Source organism: Hylobates moloch, unplaced genomic scaffold, assembly GCF_009828535.3.
Source record: "Hylobates moloch isolate HMO894 unplaced genomic scaffold, HMol_V3 SCAFFOLD_1, whole genome shotgun sequence".
Lineage (NCBI taxonomy): Eukaryota > Metazoa > Chordata > Mammalia > Primates > Hylobatidae > Hylobates > Hylobates moloch.
The window spans coordinates 9,385,121-9,410,932 of NW_026652276.1; the positions used below are offsets into that span (position 1 = coordinate 9,385,121).

Below are 25,812 nucleotides of genomic sequence, written 5' to 3' on the forward strand. Positions count from 1 at the left end.
GTGGACCCAAAACTCTGGCGCCGGTCATGGACTAGGGAAGGCAGCCTTCCCTTGGTGTTTAATCATTGCAGGGACGCCTCCCTGATTATTCACCCAGGTTTCAGAGGTGTCAGACCACGCAGGGATGCCTGCCTCGGTCCTTCACCCTTAGCGGCAAGTCCTGCTTTTCTGGGGGAGGGGCAAGTACCCCTCAACCCCTTCTCCTTCACCCTTAGCAGCAAGTCCTGCTTTTCGGAGGGGCAAGTACCCCTCAACCCCTTCTCCTTCACCCTTAGCAGCAAGTCCTGCTTTTCTAGGGGAGGGGCAAGTACCCCTCAACCCCTTCTCTCCGTGTCTCTACCCCTTCTCTGGGGAAGGGGCAAGTACCCCAACCTCATATCTCTGTGCTCTCTTCTCTCTGGGTTTGCCTCCTTCACTATGGGCAATGTTCCACCCTCCATTCCTTCTTCTTCTCCCTTAGCCTGTGTTCTCAAGAACTTAAAACCTCTTCAACTCACACCTGACCTAAAACCTAAATGCCTTATTTTCTTCTGCAATGCTGCTTGACCCCAATACAAACTCGACAGTAGTTCCAAATAGCCAGAAAATGGCACTTTGAATTTTTCCATCCTACAAGATCTAAATAATTCTTGTCGTAAAATGGGCAAATGGTCTCAGGTGCCTGACGTCCAGGCATTCATTTACACATCAGTCCCTTCCTAGTCTCTGTGCCCAATGCAACTCATCCCAAATCTTCCTTCTTTTCCTCCCGCGTGTCCCCTCAGTCCCAACCCCAAGCGTTGCTGAGTCTTTCTAATCTTCCTTTTCTACAGACCCATCTGACCTCTCCCCTCCTCGCCAGGCTGAGCTAGGTCCCAATTCTTCCTCAGCCTCCGCTCCTCCACCCTATAATCCTTTTATCACCTCCCCTCCTCACACCCAGTCCAGCTTACAGTTTCGTTCTGTGACTAGCCCTCCCCCAAATGCCCAGCAATTTATTCTTATAAAGGCGGCTGGAGCTAAAGGCATAGTCAAGATTAATGCTCCTTCTTCTTTATCCCAAATCAGATAGTGTTTAGGCTCTTTTTCATCAAATATAAAAATCCAGCCCAGTTCATGCCTTGTTTGGCAGCAACCCTGAGACACTTTACAGCCATAGACCCTAAAAGGTCAAAAGGCCGTCTTATTCTCAATATACATTTTATTATCCAATCTGCTCCCGATATTAAATAAAACTCCAAAAATTAGAATCTGGCCCTCAAACCACACAACAGGACTTAATTAACCTCACCTTCAAGGTGTACAATAATAGAAAAAAGTTTCAATTTCTTGCCTCCACTGTGAGACAAACCCCAGCCACATCTCCAGCACACAAGAACTTCCAAACGCCTGAACTGCAGCAGGCAGGCATTCCTCCAGAATCTGCTCCCCCAGGAGCTTGCTACATGGCTGGAAATCTGGCCACTGGGCCAAGGAATGCCCGCAGCCCGGGATTCCTCCTAAGCCGTGTCCCATCTGTGTGGGACCCCACTGTAAGTCGGACTGTTCAACTCACCTGGCAGCCACTCCCAGAGCCCCTGGAACTCTGGCCCAAGGCTCTCTGATTGACTCCTTCCCAGATCTTCTTGGCTTAGCGGCTGAAGACTGACACTGCCTGATCACCTCGGAAGCCCCCTAAACCATCACGGACGCTGAGCTTCGGGTAACTCTCACAGTGGAAGGTAAGCCCGTCCCCTTCTTAATCAATATGGAGGCTACCCACTCCACATTACCTTCTTTTCAAGGGCCTGTTTCCCTTGCCTCCGTAACTGTTGTGGGTATTGACGGCCAGGCTTCTAAACCACTTAAAACTCCCCAAATCTGGTGCCAACTTAGACAATACTCTTTTATGCACTCTTTTTTAGTTATCCCCACCTGCCCAGTTCCCTTATTAGGCCGAGACACTTTAACTAAATTATCTGCTTCCCTGACTATTCCTGGACTACAGCCACATCTCATTGCCGCCCTTCTCCCCAACCCAAAGCCTCCTTTGAGTCTTCCTCTCATATCCCCCCACCTTAACCCACAAGTATGGGACATCTCTACTCCTTCCCTGGCAACCGATCACATGCCCATTACCATCCCATTAAAACCTAATCACCCTTACCCCACTCAACACCAATATCCCATCCCACAGCACGCTTTAAAGGGATTAAAGCCTGTTATCACTCGCCTGCTACAGCATGGGCTTCTAAAACCTATAAACTCTCCTTACAATTCCCCCATTTTACCTGTCCAAAAACCGGACAAGTCTTACAGATTAGTTCAAGATCTGCGCCTTATCAACCAAATTGTTTTGCCTATCCACCCTGTGGTGCCCAACCCGTACACTCTTTTGTCCTCAATACCTTCCTCCACAACTCACTATTCCATTCTTAATCTTAAAGATGCTTTTTTCACTATTCCCCTGCACCCCTCATCCCAGCCTCTCTTTGCTTTCACCTGGACTGACCCCGATGCGCATCAGTCCCAGCAGCTTACCTGGGCTGTGCTGCCGCAAGGTTTCAGGGACAGCCCTCATTACTTCAGCCAAGCTCTTTCTCATGATCTACTTTCTTTTCACCCCTCCGCTTCTCACCTTATTCAATATGTTGATGACCTTCTTCTTTGTAGCCCCTCCTTTGAATCCTCTCAACACGACACACTTCTGCTTCTTCAGCATTTATTCTCCAAAGGATATCGGGTATCCCCCTCCAAAGCTCAAATTTCTTCTCCATCCGTTACCTACCTCGGCATAATTCTCCATAAAAACACAGTGCTCTCCCTGCTGATCGTGTCCGACTAATCTTCCAAACCTCAATCCCTTACAAAACAACAACTTTCCTTCCTAGGCATGGTTAGTGCAGTCAGAATACTTACACAAGAGCCAGGACTGTACCCTGTAGCCTTTCTGTCCAAACAACTTGACCTTACTGTTTTAGCCTAGCCCTCATGTCTGGGTGCAGCGGCTGCCACTGCTTTAATAATTTTAGAGGCCCTCAAAATCACAAACTATGCTCAACTCACTCTACATTTCTCATAACTTCCAAAATCTATTTTCTTCCTCATACCTGATGCACATACTTTCTGCTCCCTGGCTCCTTCAGCTGTACTCACTCTTTGTTAAGTCCCACAATTACCATTGTTCCTGGCCCAGACTTCAATCTGGCCTCCCACATTATTCCTAATACCACACCTGACCCCCATGACTGCATCTCTCTGATCCACCTGACAGTCACCCCATTTCCCCATATTTCCTTCTTTCCTGTTTCTCACCCTGATCATGCTTGATTTGTTGATGGCAGTTCCACCAGGTCTAATCGCCACACACCAGCAAAGGCAGGCTATGCTATAGTACAAGCCACTAGCCCACCTCTTAGAACCTCTCATTTCCTTTCCATCGTGGAAATCAATCCTCAAGGAAATAACTTCTGAGTGTTCCATCTGCTATTCTACTATTCCTCAGGGATTATTCAGGCCCCCTCCCTTCCCTACACATCAAGCTTGAAGATTTGCCACCACCCAAGACTGGCAAATTAGCTTTACTCAACATGCCCTTAGTCAGATAACTAAAATACCTCTTAGTCTAAGTAGACACTTTCACTAAATAGGTACAGGCCTTTCCTACAGGGTCTGAGAAGGCCACTGCAGTCATTTCTTCCCTTCTGTCAGACATAATTCCTCAGTTTAGCCTTCCCACCTCTATACAGTCTGATAACAGACCAGCCTTTATTAGTCAAATCAGCCAAGCAGTTTTTCAGGCTCTTAGTATTCAGTGAAACCTTTATATCCCTTATAGTCCTCCGTTTTCAGGAAAAGTAGAATGGACTAAAGGTCTTTTAAAAACACACCTCACCAAGCTCAGCCACCAACTTAAAAAGGACTGGACAATACTTTTACCACTTTCGCTTCTCAGAATTCAGGCCTGTCCTCGGAATGCTACAAGGTCCAGCCCATTTGAGCTCCTTTTATTAGGCCCCAGTCTCATTCCAGACACCAGACCAACTTAGAATGTGCCCCCAAAAAAACTTGTCATCCCTACTATTTTCTGTCTAGCCATACTCCTATTCTCCGTTCTCAACTACTCACACATGCCCTGCTCTTGTTTACACTGCCGGTTTACACTGTTTCTCCAAGCCATCACAGCTGATCTCTCCTCGTGGTATCCCCAAACTGCCACTCTTAGCTCTTGAAGTAAATAAATAATCTTTGCTGGCAGGACTATGTTGAATCTCCTTAGGCACTCTCTAATCAGATATCCTAGGTCCTCCCAATTCTTAGACCTTTTATACCTGTTTTTCTCCTTCTCTTATTCCATTTAATTTTTCAATTCATACAAAACCGTATCCAGGCCATCACCAATAATTCTATACGACAAATGTTCTAAAAACCCCACAATATCACCCCCTACCACAAAATCTTCCCTCAGCTTAATCTCTCCCATTCTAGGTTCCCACGCTGCCCCTAATCTCGCTTGAAGCAGCCCTGAGAAACATTGCCCATTCTCTCTCTCCATACCACCCCCCAAAAAATTTTCGCCACCCCAAGACTTCAACACCATTTTGTTTTATTTTTCTTATTAATATAAGAAGGCAGGAATGTCAGGCCCTTGAGCCCAAGCCAAGCCGTCGCATCCCCTGTGACTTGCACGTATACATCCAGATGGCCTGAAGTAACTGAAGATCCACAAAAGAAGTAAAAATAGCCTTAACTGATGACATTCCACCATTGTGATTTGTTCCCACCCCACCCTAACTGATCAATATGCTTTGTAATCTCCCCCACCCTTAAGAAGGTTCTTTGTAATTCTCCCGACCCTTGAGAATGTACTTTGAGAGATCCACCCCCTGCCCCCCAAAACATTGCTCCTAACTCCACCACCTATCCCAAAACCTCTAAGAACTAATGAGAATCCACCACCCTTTGCTGACTCTCTTTTCGGACTCAGCCCACCTGCACCCAGGTGATTAAAAGCTTTATTGCTCACACAAAGCCTGTTTGGTGGTCTCTTCACACGGACGCGCATGAAAGTGTGCACATCAAACAAAATATTCAGCCAGGCATGCAGAAACAAAAGTGAATTCACCAGAAAAGACTTGCCGCCTAGACAGAAAATAAATTCTGTAGAAACCAGAGCCCTCAAACCAGAAGGTCCCTTCTGTTTATACCAGAAAGTGCTTGCCGAAAGCAAAGAAGCAAATAAAAAAACAAAACTGGCTAGGCACAGGGGCTCACCCATGTAATCCCACCACTTTGGGAGGCCGAGGTGGGCAGATCACTTGAGGTCAAGAGTTCAAGATCAGCCTGGCCAACATGGTGCAATCCAGTCTCTACCAGAATACAAAAATTAGCCGGACGTGGTGATGCGCGCTTGTAGTCTCAGCTACTAGGGAGGCTGAGGCACAAGAATCGCTTGAACCTGGGAGGAGGAGGTTGCAGTGAGCCGTGATCCTGCCAAGCACTCCAGCCTGGGCAACAGAGCAGGACTCTGTTGGGTGACCGAGCAAGACTGTCTCAAACACATACACACACACACACACACACACACACGCCCCAACCAAAAACAAAACTCCAACCTTTATACTCCCAAGAAGGATGCAAGGTCCTTTGTTTAAGGGAGCCTTGTAACAAAACAGATCCAGGATAAAGTAAAAAGGAACTGACCAAAGAGAGGGAGTCTGAGTATTCGAAAAGATTCACCAGAACATGAAGGGGTGGGTTGCCCCTCCACACCTGTGGGTGTTTCTCGTTGGGTGGAACGAGAGACTTGGAAAAGAAAGAGACACAAAGTATAGAGAAAGAAAAAAGGGGGCCCAGGGGACCGGCATTCAGCATACGGAGGATCTCACCGGCCTCTGAGTACCCTTAGTATTTATTGATCATTATTGGGTGTTTCTCGAAGAGGGGGATGTGGCAGGGTCATAGGATAATAGTGGAGAGAAGGTCAGCAGGTAAACAGTGAATGAAGGTCTCTGCATCATAAACAAGGTAAAGAATTAAGTGCTGTGCTTTTGATGTGCATAAACATCTCAATGCCTTAAGGAGCAGTATTGCTGCCAGCATGTCCCACCTCCAGCCCTAAGGCAGTTTTCCCTTATCTCAGTAGATGGAATATTACACCGAGACATTCCATTGTCCGGGGACGGGCAGGAGACAGAAGCCTTCCTCTTACCTCAACTGCAAAGAGGCGTTCCTTCCTCTTTTACTAATCCTCCTCAGCACAGACCCTTTACGGGTGTCAGGCTGGGGGACGGTCAGATCTTTCCCTTCCCATGAGGCCATATTTCAGACTATCACATGAGGAGAAACCTTGGACAATACCTGGCTTTCCTAGGCAGAGCTCCCTGGGGCCTTCTGCAGTGTTTTGTGTCTCTGGGTACTTGAAATTAGGGAGTGGCTTGAGAGTAGGGAGTGGTGATGACTCTTAACAAGCATGCTGCCTTCAAGCATTTGTTTAACAAAGCACACCCCGCACAGCCCTTAATCCATTTAACCCTCAGTTGACACAGCACGTGTTTCAGGGAGCACAGGGTTGGGGATAGGGTTACAGATTAACAGCATCTCAAGGCAGAAGAATTTTTCTTAGTACAGAACAAAATGGAGTCTCCTATGTCTACTTCTTTCTACACAGACACAGTAACAATCTGATCTCTCTTCCCCACAAGAACAGAAAAGCGACTCCTGGAAAGGCAGTCTGCAGAGGGCTCAGTCAATGCTGTGTTAGATTCCAGGAGACACTGATTCATCCAAGATGAGTTCACTTCAGTCCCACTTCTGACACCACTACGTGACATTGCATAACAGATACAGGAAGACCCTAAAATAAAATGAACTTTCTTTGGAAATAGGTACTGCAATGGGAATAAGCAGGCCAGAGGAAACTATGTGTGAATTTAGAAAGGTGAAGGAAGACAAAGGCTTTTAAAGAAAAAACGAGGAGGATCACAGTATTGTTTTGAGTTATTCATCCTTGGCTACAAGGATCAAGGTATGAGTGGCACCAGTTTGAGGTTGGACAGGCAGTTGCTGGGCAGATGTCCTTGCAGAAGTATTTTTTGGTGAAAGGTTCTGAAGGCTGTTATGCAAGCTGGTTGTTTGCAGTCTTCTGTGATAGTTCTTGTTATCAGGTTTTGTGCATGATAAATCCCCTTCATGTTCCTGGCTTTACTTCTCAGGGTTTTTAACAAAAGGAACTCTATTTTGATTCTCACAAGGTGCATAGGCTGGGTGACTGGGATCTGTCCTTAGTCGGGGGGAGGCAGCGAGTCAGATTCTGAAGCCCTCACGGTCTGTGCCTGGCACCCCCTCGGGCCTTCTCTCTCCAAGGCAGCTCTGGCTGCTCTACCCACCCGCCCACCCTCACATCAGGTATCCAGCTGCATCACTCAGGGCTTCACTGGGTGTCACTGGGCACTGCTGTGGTCTGTCATGCTCTTGCATATGGGTCATGGGGTCACCTGGGCAATCAGGGTGTATTAGTCCGTTCTCACCCTCCTATGAAGAAATACCTGAGACTGGGTAAATTATAAAGAAAAGAGGTTTGAGTCACATTTCCTCATAGCTGGGGAAGGCCTCAGGAAACTGACAATCACGGTGGAAAGCACCTTCTCGCAGGGCGGCAGGAGAGAGAATGAGTGGAAACGGGAAATGTCAGACGCTTATAAAACCGTCTGATCTCGCGAGACTCACTCATTATCACAAGAACAGCGTGTGCGGAACCAGCCCCATGATTCAATTATCTCCACCTGGTCTCGCCCTTGACATGTGGGGATTATGGGGATTACAATTCAAGGTGAGATTTGGGTGGGAACACAGAGCCAAACCATATCACAGGGGTAGGGGAAGCCCCCCAGAGTGAGGGAACTGGAACCTGGACCACGGCCATCACCCACTCACCCACAGCCTCAGCTTCCCTTTTGGGGAAACTGCAGAGAAGCCAAGGAGCTGGGCCTCAGACCCCTCTTTATTGGCAGTCTGTGCAGGGTGACCAGGACTGTGTGGTCAGAGGCTAAACCCACGTCACCTCCTATAGGCAGTGATTGCTGTGCTCTGGGACAACCGCCCATTGGGACCATGGGGGCCGCACTCACAGCCCCAGGCCTGCTTCTAGCAGGGCTCTGCGTTGCTCTCGGTGGATCAGAGGCTGGGGGAAGGGGGCGAGACAACCAGAAGCCCAGACACCCCGGGGAGAGCTGATCCCGGACAGGGGTTCCGAGGAGGTAAAGGAAGCTCCCTGGTGAAGGTGCGCTCTGCGCAGGCGCTGTGCGGGCAGCCCAGGCACTCCGTCAGTGCCCCCTCAATCCTTAGGAGTCCTCCCTGGGTGGTGCCCCAGGGCTGTGGGCTGGATCATGACGGCCCCCAGCTGCGTAGCTCCAGCTCCTTTCCAGCCGGTTGGTGGGCGGTTCCGAGTGGGGACACCGGATCGGAGGGGACTCCTGCCGGGAGTACCCGCTGCCCTCACTAGTCCCAGGACGCGACTGGACCCGGAGTTCCCTACCGCAGCCCTCGCACGACCCTCGGAAGCCTGTCTCCATGGCCCCCGACCCAGGTCCCCGCTGCCGCCGCGCTGCCAGGTAGCCCGAGGGTCGCAGGAGGAAGGAAGGGAGCGCGGGACGGGCGGAGGAGGGTGGAGCCTCCGGCGCGTCCCCTCCCTTGGGCAGGCACGCAGGCGGGCGGCGGGCTGGGGCGGCGGCAGAGAAGGCAGCAGGCGCGGGGAGACACCGGACGCCCGCGCCGCTTCCCTCCTGCTCAGGCAGCGACTTCGGTTGGACCCGCTCCGCCTCTGCCAGGCTCTGGCGCGCACCTGCCGGGTAAGTGGCGCCTGAGTCCCTGCAGCCGCGGCCACTTCCGTCACCTTTGTAGCCGCTGCGCGGAGCCTCCCGCCTTTGTATGCGTCCATCCGCCGGCTGCGACTCCCAGGCTCGGCTCTGGGGCTCCATGGACTGCGCGCCGCGCCTGCATGGCTCTGGGTTCGCCCGGCCAGCTCGCGCCCCGACGTGGGTGAAACTTCGCCCAAGTGTGGGTTCTAGGGAGAACCTGTTGAAGCCAGGAGTGGGGCGGAAAGGGGATAGAGACGGACAGGTCTCGGGTTCCCCATCACTGCCGTGCAGGGAGTGGGTTGTGTATCCGCGACCCTGGAGCAATGGCGCGTGCCCCTTGGGAAGGGGCGGGTGGGCCGTCGGGCAGAAGGAGCGAGCGAGTGGGGTTGAAGTGGTAGATCCCGCAGACTTCCACGAGGACAAAGTTTGGTTCTTTGGCCGTTTTGCGAAGCGTCTGTCTGTGTCCAGCTCGGAGAGCTGAAAGTGCCGCATGTTGCGCCCCTGACCGCACCTACCACTCCAGCCTCCGCTCTTTCCCCCACCCCACTTGGCCTTGGCTAGGGCAGGTCGTGGACAAGAAAGGCGAAAGGAAGAGGGATGGCCTTGCAATGAAGGCCCCCTACGTGCCAGGCCCCGTGCCAGGCGCCTCCCCCTTCCCATAAGAGGCCTCCCAATCCAGCATCCGACACGTGTGTGCAGGGAGGAGGACAGGGGAGAAGACTCCACTGTGCACGCGGGGGTGGTGGCCCCGCCAGACTCTCCTCGTCCCTGGTTTTCGCAGTGAATGAGGCCGGCAGCTGGGGCCTCTGCACCCAGGCCTGCGTCTCTCCTCGCGGTGCCTGGGAACCCCATTGGGCTGCTGCGCCTCCTGAGCCTGACTCTGCTCTTCCCTCAGCTTTGGCCCCGGGGCCATGCAGAGGCCCACTAGGAGGCCAGCGGCCGCGCGCATCCCATAGCCCAGGTGGCCCAGGGCTGCACCGCGGCGGCCTCGTTGCCATGGAGCCCGGTATTAGCTGACGGCTCACTACGACGCGTTCCAGAAGGTCAAGTTCTGCCCCCCAGGCTTCTCTCAAGGAGCAGCGCCACCAGGGCCTGGGCTGCAGCGCTGGAACCCTGCGTAAGGTGAGCCCGCTGTTGGGGCTGGTGTTCGCCGCTGATCTCTGCGCCATCCTGGCGGGTATGCTGGCGCTCAAGTACCTGGGCCCGGTCGCAGCGGGCGGCGGCGCCTGTCCCGAGAGCTGCCCCGAGGGCAAGGCCTTAGCGCGCGCTGCCGGCTTCCTGGCAGCCAACCTGGACCCCAGCATGGACCCGTGCCAGGACTTCTACTTTTCGGCCTGCGGCGGCTGACTGAGGCACCACGCCATCCCCAACGAAAAGCTCACCTATGGCACCAGCGCGGCCATCGGCGAGCAGAAAGAGGAGCGCCTGCGGCGCCTGCTGGCACGGCCCAGGGGTGGGCCCGGCGGCGCGGCCAAGCGCAAGGTGCGCGCCTTTTTCCGTTCGTGCCTCGACATGCGCGAGATCGAGCTACTGAGTCCTCGGCCCATGTTAGAGGTCATGGAGGACTGCGGGGGCTGGGACCTGGGCGGCGCGGCGGAGCGTCCGGGGGTCGCGACGCGCTGGGACCTCAACCAGCTGCTGTACAAGGTGCAGGGCGTGTACAGTGCCGCCGCGCTCTTCTCGCTCTAGATCAGCCTAGATTACAGGAACTCCTCGCGCTACCTCATCCACCTGAGTGCGATCCCCGAGCGCCCAGCCAGCGGCCGCAGACCCGGGGCGTGGCCCTGCCCAGGGGTCCCTGCGCGTGGGAGGGGGGTGCGCAAGAGGAGAGAAAGGGAAAGTAGGGGAGGGGAGCCCTTGGCGGCAGAGCGCGGGAGGAAGGCGCAAGTAATTTCCCTGGGTTAACTGAAGTGTTTAGCGGAGCCGCGGGAGCCGCAATTTCCCAGCCCTCTGGAAGGCAGTGAGGGCAGAGAGGGAGGGACGCGCCGGCGGGCTGGGCTGACATCTCCGTGAGGGCTGGGGCTGGCGCTAAAGCCAGGAACCCCAAGGGTCAGTGCGGCACTGCGCAAGTTCCCCCGACAGGTAAAGTGCAGGCGTTCAAGGGTAAGCTGAGATAGTCAGGGATAGGGCTTTGGTCATCTCTTCTGGATGGAAAGAGGGGCTGGGGGCTGCGTGCTTCTGGGGCTGTACCCATGGATGTCTGCTTGCTCTCTGGGCATTGGGGTGAAAATTCCATCTGTTTCGGGAGTCTGACCTCTGGCCCCTGTCTCTCTCCCCATATTGACCAGGACAGGCTCACTCTGCCAGAGAGGACCCTGTACCTCGCTCAGGATGAGGAGAGTGAGAAGGTGCTGGGGCATGGGATGGGGAGGCAGGGAAGGCCTGGGGCCCCAGGAGGGGTGGATCCAGGCTAGGCCTGTCCCTGTCCCTGTCCCTGGATGAGCCCCTTCCCGTGGGGTAGATACTGGCAGCATACAGGGTGTTCATGGAGCGAGTGCTCAGCTTCCTGGGTGCTGATGCTGTGGAGCAGAAGGCTAAAGAGACCCTGTGGCTGTAATGGGGGCAGCTGATGACAGGGGACCATGGAGCAAGGCTGGCTCAGCCCTGATCTCTGCCCCCACCCAGATCATTGTGTCAGAGTATGATGATTTCCAGCGAGATGTCAGCTCCATGTACAAAAAGGTGACGCTGGGGCAGCTGCAGAAGATCACCCCCCTACATGAGTGTGGCCCAGGCCCCTCCCTTGCCCCCTGGACTTGCCTGCTGGGTGTGCCATGAATTTCCACTGCCACTTCTGTCCAGTAGTCACACTAGAGGAGGCAGAACTCAAAAAGGACCCAGAGCCCGAGGATCCGATCCTAGCTCTCCCCTCTGCTTTCCCAGGCCCTCGGCAGGGCTGGGAGCTTCCTGAGCTGCAGTTTCCTCACCTAGGGATGGTTGGAAAGAGAAAGTGTGGCTACAGCTCTGCTGTCCCTGGGCCACCCTTGGGAGAGCCTCGTGGTATCTATCCACCATGGGAGGAACAGAGGCCTTTGCAGGCCAGCTTTGAGTCAGACAGTCACCCTCAAGGACAGACACCATCTCCCCATGGCAAGTCAGGAAATGATAGAAGCCCTGACCCATCAGCATCAGGGGCTGGCCTCAGTAGCAAGAATGTCCTGCTGTGTCATTGAGCTCAGCACACTCTTTCACCCAGGCTAGAGTGCAGTGGTGCGATCTCGGCTCACTGCAAGCTCCGCCTCCCGGGTTCACGCCATTCTCCTGCCTCAGCCTCCCGAGTAGCTGAGACTACAGGCGCCCACCACCATGCCTGGCTAATTTTTTTTTGTATTTTTAGTAGAGACGGGGGTTTCACCGTGTTAGCCAGGATGGTCTCGATCTCCTGACCTCATGATCCGCCTGCCTCGGCCTCCCAAAGTGCAGGGATTACAGGCGTGAGCCACTGCGCGTGGCCTTATGTGATCTAGTTTTAACCAACCTCATCCTCCAAAAGGGCCAAGAGGCTCACAAAAGATTCCTGTCAAGAATCTGCAACTAACACCAGAAATCCAGAGCAGATGAACCACAGCAGAAGGGAGAGCTGAGAATTCCTTATTACTCCTGGCAGAGCGCACGTCACCTGGGGTACAGACCTGACCAGACGTTAGCCCCTAATAATAAAAAATCAGCAAACAAAACCTTTGAATTTCTCCCACTCTGTGATTACTGCTGAAGCTTGCCCCGGGTGCCTTGTTCCTGGAGGTATTACTTAATTACTTATGAGCAGTGTGAAATCCTCATGGTTGGCAAGGCGTCTAAAACTAAGATTTTTTTTTTTTTTCTGAGACAGAATGTTGTTCTGTCACCCAGGCTTGAGTGCAGTGGCACGATCTTAGCTCACTGCAACCTCCGCCTCCTGGGTTCAAGTGATTCTCCCTCCTCAGCCTCCCAAGTAGCTAGGACTACCATGCCTGGCTAATTTTGTATTTTTTAGTAGAGACAAGGTTTCACCATCTTGGCCAGGCTGGTCTTGAACTCCTGACCTCAGGTGATCCGCCTGCCTCTGCCTTCCAAAGTGCTGGGATTACAGGCGTAAGCCACTGTGCCCAGCCAAACTAAGCTTCCGGAAGCGAAGAAAGAGTGCAATTTTTTCCCATCAATGAGTGTTTAAATTTAGGTGCAGTTCAACCCAGTACTTCTTGATATTTCCATACGCAATGACAAATATTTGGAAAGCTCTTTTAAAGTTTCTTGCGTGATACCATGAGACTAAAAACACCTACCACCAGGGAGAAACTTAATTCTTTCTGTTGCAGGAAAAATGGCAGAAACAATAAGCAGTAAATGATCTGTCGACAAACCAAAAGGCATTTCTTTGTCAGCAAACACCGTCGGAAGATGTGGAAAAAACACTGCCGAAGATTGGAAGAAACTTGTGTTAGAGCAAAGTACCCAGTGTGGGAGGTTTGCTTTGCAGTGGGCTGAAAGCACAGATGTTCCCAACATGGCTCAGCTGAAGGAATTCGCCAGGTGCTGTTCCAATAGGGAAATACACAAACCACTTCTTTCATTTTTTTCATGTCCCACTAAAAGGTAGATATAGCAGGCAAGGTATATTGCCAACAGCAAATGCCTTTTTAAATAAAAACAGTGTTATGAGGAAATGGTGGAAATGCAACCACAGATGGAATAGCTACTCAGGAAGAGTTTTTTCCAAAAAAGCATTCTGGATACGAATCGGCGTGCAGAGGTAGGTTCACCCTTACCCCTCACTCATTGGCTCACCCCTCGTCTAATCAGTGCAGGAAAGAAGCCCAGCGCGTACATGGGATGTTGCAGAAGGCAGTGGGGTTGATTTTGTAAAGTTTAGATAGCCGCATAATAGAAACTTAAACATAAATAGAAACTTGAAGATACTTGGTAAGGGGAGTGGGTGCAACCATGGAAATTTTCTGGCCACATAGAATGAGTCGCGGAATGACAAAGTACTGAACCCACTTGTCCTGAGTTCGCCCTCTCTTTCTTCCTAACTCCTCTTCCTTCCTTCTTACAATCCAGTTTGCTGACTTTGAACTGAAAAGCTCTCCATTTTAGGCGTACCAAGAAAAGACTGAAAATATAAATATACTTCCTGTGTGTCCTTCAGGTAAAGATGTCATTTCAGGCCGGGCACGGTGGCTCACGCTTGTAATCCCAGCACTTTGGGAGGCCGAGGCGGGCAGATCACGAGGTCAGGAGATCGAGACCACGGTGAAACCCCGTCTCTACTAAAAAATACAAAAAATTAGCCGGGCGTGGTGGCGGGTGCCTGTAGTCCCAGCTACTCTGAGAGGCTGAGGCAGGAGAATGGCGTAAACCCAGGAGGCGGAGCTTGCAGTGAGCCGAGATCGCGCCACTACACTCCAGCCTGGGGGACAGAGCGAGACTCCGTCTCAAAAAAAAAAAAAAAAAAAAAAGATGTCATTTCAATGACAAAATGAGAAGGTAATTATCTTTCAATGAAAACTCATGCTAAGGAAAGTGCATATTTTTGAATAGAAGTTTGAAAATATTTTCATGGCACTTGATTTTGTGGTCAATAATGTAGCTGACTGATAAACCCTTATACCTACACATGAAAAACAAAAACATCAAACAAAAAACAAAAACCTAGATAACAGAATAATCTAATAGCAGAACAATCTATTTTAAAATTTGGCCAGCTTTAAATAATAGAAGTCCGTGGGTGTGAGCACTCATGTAAAATATAATCATGCAGCACCTCCACATTGGTTAGAAAGAGGAACTAACTGACAACTGGGAAGATAGAAATATACTAGCTGGATTTTACCAGAAAGTTTTGCATATTTGATGGATGGAATTTAACAATGAGTATGATAATTTAGTAAGGCCAACTAATGGAGTCTATCTTCTCTGTTCACCTCCCATATTTTTGTGACAGCCACTGAAACCCAGGATTGAAAAAACTGTCCTGAAACCCAGGTTCTCAAATACATGTTTTGTTTTGAGACAGGGTCTTGGTCTGTTACTCAGACTGGAGTGCAGTGGCAAAATCTCAGCTCACTGCAGCCTCGACTACCCTGGGCTCAGGTGATCCTCCCACCTCAGCCTCCCAAGTAGCTGGGACGACAGGCACGTGCCACCTGGCCTGGCTAAATTTGGGGCTGGGTATGGTGGCTCATGCCTGTAATCCCAGCACTTTCTGAGGCCAAGGCGGGTGGATCACATAAGGTCAGGATTTCGAGACCAGCCTGGCCAACATAGTGAAACCCCATCTCTACTAAAAATTCAAAAATTTGCCTGGCATGGTGGCAGGCGCCTGTAATCCCAGCTACGTGGGAGGCTGGGGCAGGAGATTCACTTGAATCCAGGAGGTGGAGTTTGCCGTGAGCCTAGATCCTGCCACTGCACTTCAGCCTGGGAGACAGAGTGAGACTCTGCCTCAACACTAAACAAAAATATGTAGAAGTGAAGTCTCATCGTTTTGCCCAGGATGGTCTGGAACTCCTGAACTCAAGCAATCCTAACCTCTTTTCCGCCCAAAGTGCTGGGATTGCAAGCATTGAACCACCATGCCTGGCAAATAGGCATTTTACAATGTTAATTCAATTTTCATAAAGAAGTATTCAATCATTCTAGTATTTCTAGTGAGCATAAAGTCTTGTTTTTTTTTCTTCTTGAGACAGGGCCTTGCTCTGTCACCCAGGCTGGAGTGTAGTGACATGATCACACCTCACTGCAGCCTCCACCCTCCCAGGCCCCAGACAATCCTCCCACCTCAGCCTCCTGAGTAGCTGGGACCACAGACATGGGCAACCAAGCTTGGCTAAATTTTGTATTTTTTGTAGAGACAGAATTTCACCATGTTGACAAAATGCTCCTTGTACCATTGTAAATGTACAAATAACTTTGTAATAGTGTAAACTTTCCTGGAAAATGTGGTTGATTTCACCTTCATTTAATTCTTTTCAATGTTCTCTTGGGGCAAGTGTGATACTCACTAAGTATTGCTGTATTGGGATGGGTGCTCCAGAATGCTTTCGCAGGGAGGTCAGAAACACCTGGAGTCAGCTCCTTCCCCAGCTCTCACCTCTACCCTCTACCCTCTACCACCCCCACCCTCTATCCAAAACACCAGACCCTTCTCCTAGCAGCAGCCAGAGTGCTCATTTCCCAGCCAGGGCAGGTCACAGCCCTCCTCAAAGACCTCCAACCACACCCCTCTACCTAGACTTCACGGTCCCCCATGTCTCCCACCCTCCTGACCCCTCAAGCTTTCTCCCATCTACCCACCCTCTGATCCAGCCCCTGGCCTCCCAGACAGCCTGCTGGCACTGCCCCAGGGCCTTTGTGCTGCTGTGCTGCCTTGCTTAAGCCCCCACTCTGTTCAGGTCTCCTGCTCAATCATCTGCTCCTCAGCAGCCCCTCCTGGCTTGTGTTATCCACCCCTCCAGCCACTGTGTCCACATTCACTCATGATTTTTTTTTTTTCTTTGAGACGGAGTCTTGCTTTGTCGCCCAGGCTGGAGTGCAGTGGCGCGATCTCTGCTCACTGCAAGATCCGCCTCCTGGGTTCACACCATTCTCCTGCCTCAGCCTCCCGAGTAGCTGGGACTACAGCTGCCCGCCACTATGCCCGGCTAATTTTTTGTATTTTTAGTAGAGACAGGGTTTCACCGCATTAGCCAGGATGGTCTCAATCTCCTGAACTTGTGATCCACCCGCCTCGACCTCCCAAAGTGCTGGGATTACAGGCGTGAGCCACTGCGCCCGGCCCACTCATGATTTTTATCCTAGGAAGTAGTACTGGCATTACATTTTCTAACACTTCCTTTTATTAGTGCTTTGTGTTTCCCAGAAGAATGGAGGCCCGGGGAGGGGAGGTAATAGTCTTCTTTGTTGAGAAATCCATGCCCAGCGCCCAGATGGCCTAGGAGGGGCCATGGACTCTGGGCTGCTATCCTGCACCCAGAGCTTCCCAGGTGCTCCTCGGAACTCAGGTGGGTGCTGGAAGGGACCTTAGGGGTCTTCGAGCATCTGAGTGGCTGTGACTTGGGGCAAGCCTCTCTCCCTCATGGGCCCCTAGGAGGGGCGCAGGGGTGTAGAATTAGCCCAGTGGAGGGACAGCAGAGGACTGTGTCAAAGCCCTCCTGGGGACCCCGCCACAGCAGCCTCCTTGGCTGGCAGGGTGGGTTGCAGGGTGGCAGGAAGCCACGCTTCTCCAGGCATCCTGATGCATCCAAGTCCTTGTGTCCCTCAGGTGCTGCCATGACTGAAGCGCACGGGGCTGTAGGTCTGGGTGCCTCGTCCCCAGGGAGAGAGCCTGCCTGATCCACCTCAGATATGGGTGGGGGCTGCATGGTCTGAGCCTCCTCTTTTCCTGAAATGCAGGTAGCTGCCAGGCACAAATCCCCAGTCTCTGGAGTTGGGGGCCAAAATTTGAAGAGCAAGATAGAGCAAAGGGCGTGGTGTCAAGGGCTCAGTTCCCAGGGTGCACGGGGAGGGGAAGGTTCCATGGAAAGACTTCTGTGTGGCGACTCCGGGGTGACAGCTCCAGGTGGAGGCCAGGCAGGACTACGGGAGGTGGGGAGCAGGAGAACTCCGGGATGGGGAAGCAGGAGCCCCAGGGACGGGACACTCAGGGAGCAGTGGCCGTCATCAAGGTCCCTGCCAGCAGAGGAAGCAACGCGGGGATCACGGACGTCCCCGGGGGCGCGGCGTTGGTGGAGCAGGCGGGGGCCGCCAGGTCGCAGGCCTTGTAGGGCTCCAGGCAGGCAGCGAAGGCCATGACGTGCGCTACAAAGCTCTGCTCCTGCACGCCGTGAACCAGATGCGCCTGCGGGCCGCGCGCGAACACTGCCACGTCCTCGCCTGCGTGGGTCTCTCCGTCCAGGGGCACTGCTGACTGCTGCCGATACTCGGGGCTCCCTGGTAGGAGGGTTCAGTTCCGGTAGGAGGGTTCAGTTCCAGACAGATAAGAGGTGACCCCTTCCCGCCAGCCCCCCATCCTTGGCACCCTGGTCCCCCTCAGGGGGCCACCCCGCAGCACTCACCGCTCTCGCTCTCGGTAACATCCGGCCGGGCGCCGTCCTTGAGCACATAGCCCGGACCGTTTCCGTATAGGAGGACCGTGTAGGACTTCCTGTCCCGGGCCTTGCCAGGGGCCAGCCCTGCAGAGAGAGGGGTCCCTGTGGTTGAGCTGAACACAGCTGTGGAGTGTCTCCCACGTGCTAGGCACCGCCACTTTTTGCCTGGTCAGGGGCTTAGTCCTCAGGAGACCCTACAGGGCTGGTGCCAGCATTACTTCCATTTGACAGAGGAGGAGACTGAGGCTCGGATTTCACCCATGTAATTGATGCAGCAGCACCTGCCACTCTCCCCAGGCCTACCGAAGATGGAGCTCCCTCGCAGGGGGTAGCCTCCGAAGGAGAAGACGTGGGAGTGGTCAGCGGTGACGAGGGTCAGCGTGTCCTCCTCGCTGGTGAGCTGGCCCGCCCTCTCAATGGCGTCGTCGAACATGACCGTCTCAGTCAGTGCCCGGTAAGCCCTGCTTTCATGATGACCATGGTCGATGCGACCGCCTGCAGGAAGGCCAGAGCGGGGAGATGCTGAACCTGCCCTGCTCCAACCCCCAACCCCCACTCCCCAGGGGCCACCACGCACCCTCCACGAAGAGGAAGAAGCCGCAGGGGTTCCTGCTCAGCAGATGCAGGGCAGCCTCCGTCATCTCCACCAGGGAGGGGTCCAGTGTGGAGTCTCGGTGGATCTCGTATTTCATATCTCCGGGCTCAAAGAGACCTGCGGGACAAGGGGTCCCGTGGTGACTGGCAGGCTGGGGGTGGGAGGGTGCTGGCGGATGTGCACACAGGCTCAGAAGGTGCCATCTGAGGGATGCCAGGGCAGGAAGGGGGTCATTACCCATGAGATGGGTCACAGACGGGTCCAGGGAAGCCTGCATGAACTCAGTGCGGTTCCACACGTACCGGGCACCCTGTGGGGAGGGAGAGAGCCAGGCCTCAGCCCACAGTCCTGAGCCCCACACCTCTGCCCTCCCCTTGCTGTGTCCCCCGCACCTGCCAGCCCCCATCACCTGGTGCTTTGCCAGCCATTCCTGCACCAGATTCTTCCCGTCCAGCCTGGTCCCACCTTGGCTGTAGTCATCTGGGTACTCAGGGTCTGGGGTCCCCATGGGAAACATGTACTTTCGGCCTCCACCTAGGATCACCTGGGAACAGAGGATGGGGCAGGTGGATTTGGGGACCTGGCTGGCCCTGTGCCACTTCCTCATGCACAGCCCCTGACTCCCCTCCCCAAGGCTTCGGGAATGGCTCCGCCAGGGTTTCACCTTCTACACCCACAACCCCACCTCCAGACTCTGCTGGCCCAGATCAGGCTGTTGGTGGCCTGGGTTTGAGCTGGTGCCCCCTCCCTGCTACTCTGTGCCCAGCCCCAGCCCTTGGCCCTGTGGTCGCACGTCAATGTCCATGTTGGAGATGAGCTGCGTGGCGATGTCCTGGCACCCCTCCTTGTGGGCCGAGGCAGGCATGTTGGCATCCGAGTACCAGTTGCGGTTCACCGTGTGGGCGTAGGCGCCGGCTGGCGAGGCGTGCTGCACCCGTGTGGTGGTTACCACTCCCACTGACTTTCCTGAGGGTGACAGAGGTCAGGATATGCAATCGAGGTCTGTGACCTGGCCCTGACCCCGCAGGGGGCCCCAGCTCACCTGCTTTCTTGGCCCGATTCATCACGGAGATGACCTCGTTGCCGCGTGTCGTGTTGCACTGGTTAAAGCGGGCGGCTGCACTCAAGCCGATGGTCTGGAAGTTGCTCTTGACCCCGCACAGGTAGGCCGTGGCTGTGGCTGCGCTGTCTGGCACGTGCTTGTCTACACTGTATGTCTGGGGACAGAGACACTCTGAGCTCTTCTCTGGGGCAGACACACAGACCCTGATCTCTGTCCTCTGGGATTCCAACTGCCTCCAGCTCCTTACTCGAGCCCCAGCTGTTTAGGGTCCCTCCCTCCTACCACACTCCATAGCCAGGATTCTGCTTCTCTGCTTGGAGGACTCTGAGGTGGCCCAGCACTTACCTTGGACAGAGCCACGTATGGGAAGCGGTCCATGGCCAGGAAGGTCTCAGGCCCCAGTTTGCCCTTCTTCTGCCCTTTTAGGATCCTGGCAGCTGTCACTGTAGACACTCCCATCCCTGAAGGAGCAGAAGTGTGTGAGGCTTTGTCCCCAGGGTTGTCCTGGAAGCACCGAGGGTCCAGGCACTGGGGCTGTGAGGGCTGCAGGGCTGGAAGGCCTTGCTCACTCACCGTCGCCCAGGAAGAGGATGAGGTTCTTGGCGGCTGTCTGTGCAGGCTGCAGCTTCTTGGCGGCACCCAGGGCCTCGGCTGCCTGGCGGTTCCAGAAGTCCGGGTTCTCCTCCTCAACTGGCCAGGGGGAGAGCAAAGATCAGGTCAGCCTGGGCTGGGGGTGCCCTGTGTGTGTGTGTGTGTAGGGGCAGCTGGGGGAGCCTCATTACCTGGGATGATGCCGAGGGAGAGTTGTAGCCTGATGCCCAGCAGGAGTAGCACCCAGGGCCCCTGCATGTCTGGAAGCAGTAGGAGAGCGGCGAGGCAGAAATCCCAGGTATGGAGTATGAGCTGCACTCCAGGCTGCCTGGGTTTAAATCAGGGAAAACTGTGTCCTGGCCCCTCCCCTTGTTGCCACCTTGACCCCACCCAGCCTCTTGACCTGAAGCCACACTGGCTGAAGGGAGTGGCAGGGTGTGGCTGGGCTGGGCTGGGGCTGGGGTCCTGAGGAGGGCAGCTCAGGGTGGGACCAGGTGTCCCCCAGGGAAGGGTGGGGTTTTGGGTATAGTGCATTGTGCCCCCTGCAGCCAGGAGCCCCTCCCCCAACCCCTGCTCACTGTGTTTTGTGTGGAACAAGACACCTTGTCACTCACCCATTATTTTTTTTTTCTGTATTTCCTGGGAGCTGGGTCCAGGCTCTGTTCTGGTTTTGAGAGGAGGGGAGGCTGGAAGCACACAGCCCGGGCCAGGTACTGGGTTCAGCTTTCTGATGCCAGGAGCCTGGGCCCGGTGGGAAAGGGGCACATGGGGGGCTATGCTGCCCTGGCACCCCCTTGCTCCATCATCTAGCCTTGGTCTGGACGGGTGGGGCTGGCAGGAATCTAGGCCCAGAGCTCCAGGGCTGTGGGCAGCTGTGGGGCCAATGGTGACAACCCTGAGTGGGGCCGGGCCTGTCCTGCCCGTTGCTTACGTGTTGTGTGCGATTGTGTATGCGTTTGTGTGGGTGCACTCGCACTAATGCTTGGATGACGCAGTGGGGGAGAGTCCAGTGCCCTCAGCCAGACAGGCCTGGGCTGGGTCTTCCAGAGCAGCTTGTGCACTTGATTTTGACACCTCTTCCTTTGCACAGGTAGAAGGTGCCTGGGCAGACTCTGTTTTCCATGAGCCCTGAGCACGCCCAGAACTGTAGCCTTTCACATGGGGATCAGATGTTTCGATAGCCTTAGGCTGAGTTAAAAAGTATTTCTGCAGTTCAGATATCCTGCCATCATTTTTTTCTCTGTTTTATTATTATTATTTATGTATTTTTTTGAGACAGGGTCTGGCTCTGTTACCCAGGTTGGAGTGCAGTGGTGCAATCATGCCACACCTCCTAGGCCCAAGCAATCCTCCCACATCAGCCTCCCATGTATCTTCCATTACATGCAGCTAATTTTCAAAAATTTGTGTAGAGTCAGGATCTCCTTATGTTACCCATGCTGGTCTTGAACTCCTGGGCTCAAGCGATACTTCAACACTGCTAGGGTTCCAGACTTGAGCCACCAATCTGGGCCCACATTCGGGAGAAATGGATTTGGAGAGGAACCAGAGTGCTCAAGGGTGTGTAACATGTGCCACAATCGTGGGCAAAACAGACCTCTGCCCTTGTGGAGGTTACAATCTAGTGGAAGAGGAATGTTTTTAGAGATGTACAAAGTGCTGGCCATCAAACTGTGGGGAGTTGCTGGAATAGGACAAGGGGCCTAGGAAGGCCTTTCCTAGAAAGTGTGATTTGAAGGCCGGGCACAGTGGCTCACGCCTGTAATCCCAGCACTTTGGGAGGCTGAGGCGGGTGGATAACAAGATCAGGAGATCGAGACCATCCTGGTTAACACGGTGAAACCCTGTCTCTACTAAAAATACAAAAAATTAGCTGGGCGTGGTGGCAGGCATCTGTGGTCCCAGCTACTCAAGAGGCTGAGGCAGGAGAATGGTGTGAACCTGGGAGGTGGAGCTTGCAGTGAGCCAAGATCGCACCCCTGCACTCCAGCCTGGGCGACAGAGCAAGACGATGTCAAAAAAAAGAAAAAAAAAAAAGAAAAAAAAAGAAAGTGTGGTTTGAGCTGAGAATTAGGGTAACTAGGAGTTAGGCCGATAAAGGAAGGGAAGTGGTGATTGGAGGAGAAATCCTCTGTCCTTTTCTGAGATTACCCTGTGTTAAGGCAGTGGCTAACCCTTTTCTGGGATCACCCAAAATGGGATAGTGGGTGGATGAGACATGTGGACTGTCAAAACTAATAGATTCTGAATCCTGTCTCTGCCATGTCCTGCTGTGTGGCCTTGAGCAATTTACTTGTCTCTCTGTTGCTTCTGATAGAAAAGGAGGGTAGTGAGGGAGATCCAAGTTGAAGACAGACAAAGTTAATCATGTTTAAAGTGTTGGCTTTGGCTGCTGTGTGGAGATTGGATTAGAGCGGGGGTGTTAAGGAAGAGGGAGGGATTAGCGTTCCGGGTGAGAATCAAAGTGGCTGGGGCCAGGGTTTGGTGCTTTGGGTGGGGAAGAATAGAAAGTGATCCTTTTTTTTTTTGTGACGGAGTCTTGAGTGACAGAGTGAAACACCCACCATTGCACTCCAGCCAGTCTGTTACCCTGGCTGGAGTGCAATGGTGTGATCCTGGCTCATGGCAACTTCGCTTCCGGGATTCAAGCAGTTCTGCCTGACCTCTTGAGTAGCTGGGATTACAGGCATGAGCCACTATGCCTGGCTAATTTTTGTATTTTTAGTAGAGATGGGGTTTCACCATCAAGGCCAGGCTGGTCTCAAACTCCTGGTCTCAAGTGATCTGCCCGCCCCCGCCACTCAAAGTGCTGGTATTATAGGCGTGATTAGAAGTGAAAATTGGCCGGGCGCGGTGGCTCACGCTTGTAATCCCAGCACTTTGGGAGGCCGAGGCGGGCGGATCACGAGGTCAGGAGATCGAGACCACGGTGAAACCCCGTCTCTACTAAAAATACAAAAAATTAGCCGGGCGTGGTGGCGGGCGCCTGTAGTCCCAGCTACTCGGAGAGGCTGAGGCAGGAGAATGGCGTGAACCCAGGAGGCGGAGCTTGCAGTGAGCCGAGATCGCGCCACTGCACTCCAGCCTGGGTGACAGAGCGAGACTCCATCTCAAAAAAAAAAAAAAAAAAAAAAGAAGTGAAAATTAATTGGACTTGGTTGGTGAGGGAGTGGTCAAAGGTAACTCCCAGATTTCTGGCTTCTGTTACTATGAGTAAAACAGAAGAATGACTGAACTTCATTAATATAGTTTCCATTTGTTGTGGTCATGCAAAAAAATATTTTCCATCTGTTCCATTTAAAGACAAATAACAAAAATAAACCCTTATTTACTCTGTAGGGATAAATCTTTTTTGAGAAAAACATTTACTAAGACATTTAAAGCCTTTGAGTCTCCCACCTTTCTCCCCAGAGGTAACGACTATCCTGTATTTTGGTTAATCTTGACTTTGCTGTTGATTGTTTTTTACCACATATGCATGTTTTCCTAAATAATATAGTGATTTGTTTAGTGTGTTTTTCAACTTTATATTTATTCTGATTAGGGTTCATTGATAATTTTATTTATTTATTTATTTATTTATTTTTGAGACGGAGTCTCGCTCTTTCCCCCATGCTGGAGTGCAGTGGCGCGATCTCGGCTCACTGCAAGCTCCGCCTCCCAGGTTCACGCCATTCTCCTGCCTCAGCCTCCCGAGTAGCTGGGACTACAGGCGCCTGCCGCCGCGCCCGGCTAATTTTTTGTATTTTTAGTAGAGACGGGGTTTCACCGTGTTAGCCAGGATGGTCTCGATCTCCTGACCTCGTGATCCGCCCGTCTCGGCCTCCCAAAGTGCTGGGATTACAGGCCCTGAGCCACAGCGCCCGGCTTATTTTTATTTTTTAACTCTTTTTACTTTCTTATGTTTTACATTGTAGAAGTTATCATTATAAACTTTTTCAATCCAAGGGTTTATAACAGTCTTTTTTTTTTTTTTCATTTTCGGAAAACATTTTTTCAGTGTTTCACTCTGTCACCCGAGCTGGAGTGCAGTGGCATGATCTCGGCTCACTGCAACCTCTGCCTCCCAGGTTCAAGGGATGCTCCTGCCTCAGCCTCCCAAGTAGCTGGGACTAAGGGTGCAAGCCACCAAACCTGGCTAATTTTTTGTATTTTTAGTAGAGACAGGGTTTCATCATGTTGGTCAGGCTGGTCTTGAACTCCTGGCCTCAAGGCATCTGCCCACCTTGGCCTCCCAAAGTGCTGGGATTACAGCCATGAGCCACCATGCCTGGCTGGTTTATCACAGTCTTAATAAAATTTGGAAAAAATTTGAAAACAAGAATAATCAAAAGGATGGCTGGGTGTGGTGGTTCACACCTGTAATCCCAGTCTTTGGGAGGCCAAGTCAGAGAATTGTTTGAGCTCATGAGTTCCAGGCCAGCCTGGGATATATATATATACATATGTGTGTGTGTATATATATATATATATATACATATGTGTGTATATATATATATATACACATATATGTGTATATATATATATGTGTGTGTGTGTGTATATATATGTGTGTGTATATATGTGTGTGTATATATATGTGTATATATATGTGTGTATATATATGCGTGTGTGTATATATGTGTGTATATATGTATATATGTGTGTATGTGTGTGTATATATATGTGTATATATGTGTGTGTGTATATATGTGTGTGTATATATGTGTATATATATGTGTGTATATATATGTGTGTGTGTATATATGTGTGTATATATATGTGTATACATATATATATGTGTATATGTGTGTGTGTATATATATATATACACCCAAAATGTAGAAGAAACCAAATGGGGTCATCCACCCAATGAAATATCATGCAGCCTTGAAGGAGGCCCTGAAGAAGACTCTGTTACAACATGAATGAACAGTTAGGACATTACACCTAGTGAAATATGAAAGTCACAAAAGGACAAATACTGTCTCCTGTAAAATAAGATTCTTAAAAACAATAACAGAAAGGGCACATGCACATGAACACATTTCTCTGAGGTCCCTAGAGGAGTCAGATTCATAGAGACAGAAGTGGAATGGAGGTTGCCTGGGACTGGGGGAGGGGGCAATGGGTTAGGGTTAGGGTTAGGGTTAGGGTTTGGATTAGGGTTAGAGTTGGAGTTGAATAGGGACAGAGCTTCAGGGTTGCAGGATGAGAACGTTCTGGAAATCAGCTGCACAACAATGTGTGTGTACTCAACACATGAAAATGGTGAAGGAGGTAAATCTGATATACCGTGTTTTGTAGCACAATTCAAAAATTGGTCCAAGAAGAAAAGGCTCCTCCAGCTCCACCCACCCCAGCCCAACCACAGCAGCCCCTTCTCCACTCAGGCCTGTTTACCTCAAGCCCCAGGCTTGTCCCCCAGAATCCAGGGGATCTCACCTGCTGCCCAGCCTCTGCCTGCCCTACCCCACTCCCCAGCACCCTCACGGGCCTCCCCTCAGGCCGAGCTTTCTGGGGTCCTCCTGCCTGCACCCACCTGACTTCCTGCTGGTTGTCCTGGGGCTCTCAGGGAAGATGTCACCCTCATGGGCCTTTCCTGTCTCTTGCTTGTTGCCCCCTTAGTTCTCTCTACCTCCTGCTTCATCTTGCTGAATTAGGAACATTCTTGGCTAAAGGTCAGAGGAGACTCACTAACGG

General features: G+C 52.3%; 2 protein-coding genes and 1 pseudogene across 2 annotated transcripts in view; 1 reads left to right on the forward strand and 2 right to left on the reverse strand.

The window, feature by feature from the left end:
- The window catches only part of DIS3L2 (DIS3 like 3'-5' exoribonuclease 2), a 480,187-nt gene that overhangs the window by 67,383 nt on the left and 386,992 nt on the right, over positions 1-25,812 (reverse strand). The window lies entirely within an intron of this gene.
- The window catches only part of LOC116809380 (endothelin-converting enzyme-like 1), a 32,172-nt pseudogene continuing 15,784 nt past the window's right edge, over positions 9,425-25,812 (forward strand).
- On the reverse strand, positions 16,608-20,439 carry ALPG (alkaline phosphatase, germ cell). The gene is made up of 11 exons (XM_032753845.2): positions 20,322-20,439; positions 20,113-20,229; positions 19,885-20,000; positions 19,519-19,693; positions 19,270-19,442; positions 18,886-19,020; positions 18,714-18,786; positions 18,459-18,593; positions 18,185-18,376; positions 17,849-17,965; positions 16,608-17,723 (listed from the first exon to the last, which is right to left on the reverse strand). The coding sequence occupies exons 1-11, from the start codon at positions 20,386-20,388 to the stop codon at positions 17,434-17,436; spliced, it is 1,590 nt and encodes a 529-aa protein (XP_032609736.1). The 5' UTR covers positions 20,389-20,439; the 3' UTR covers positions 16,608-17,433.

Excerpts from the sequence above, each read along its gene's own strand:
- ALPG (XM_032753845.2), bottom strand. The coding sequence starts at position 20,388 with ATGCAGGGGCCCTGGGTGCTACTCCTGCTGGGCATCAGGCTACAACTC. Across the intron at positions 20,230-20,321 it reads CTCCCTCGGCATCATCCCAG|TTGAGGAGGAGAACCCGGAC; the intron begins GTAATGAGGCTC and ends CCCCCTGGCCAG. Across the intron at positions 19,443-19,518 it reads GAATCGGGCCAAGAAAGCAG|GAAAGTCAGTGGGAGTGGTA; the intron begins GTGAGCTGGGGC and ends TGTCACCCTCAG.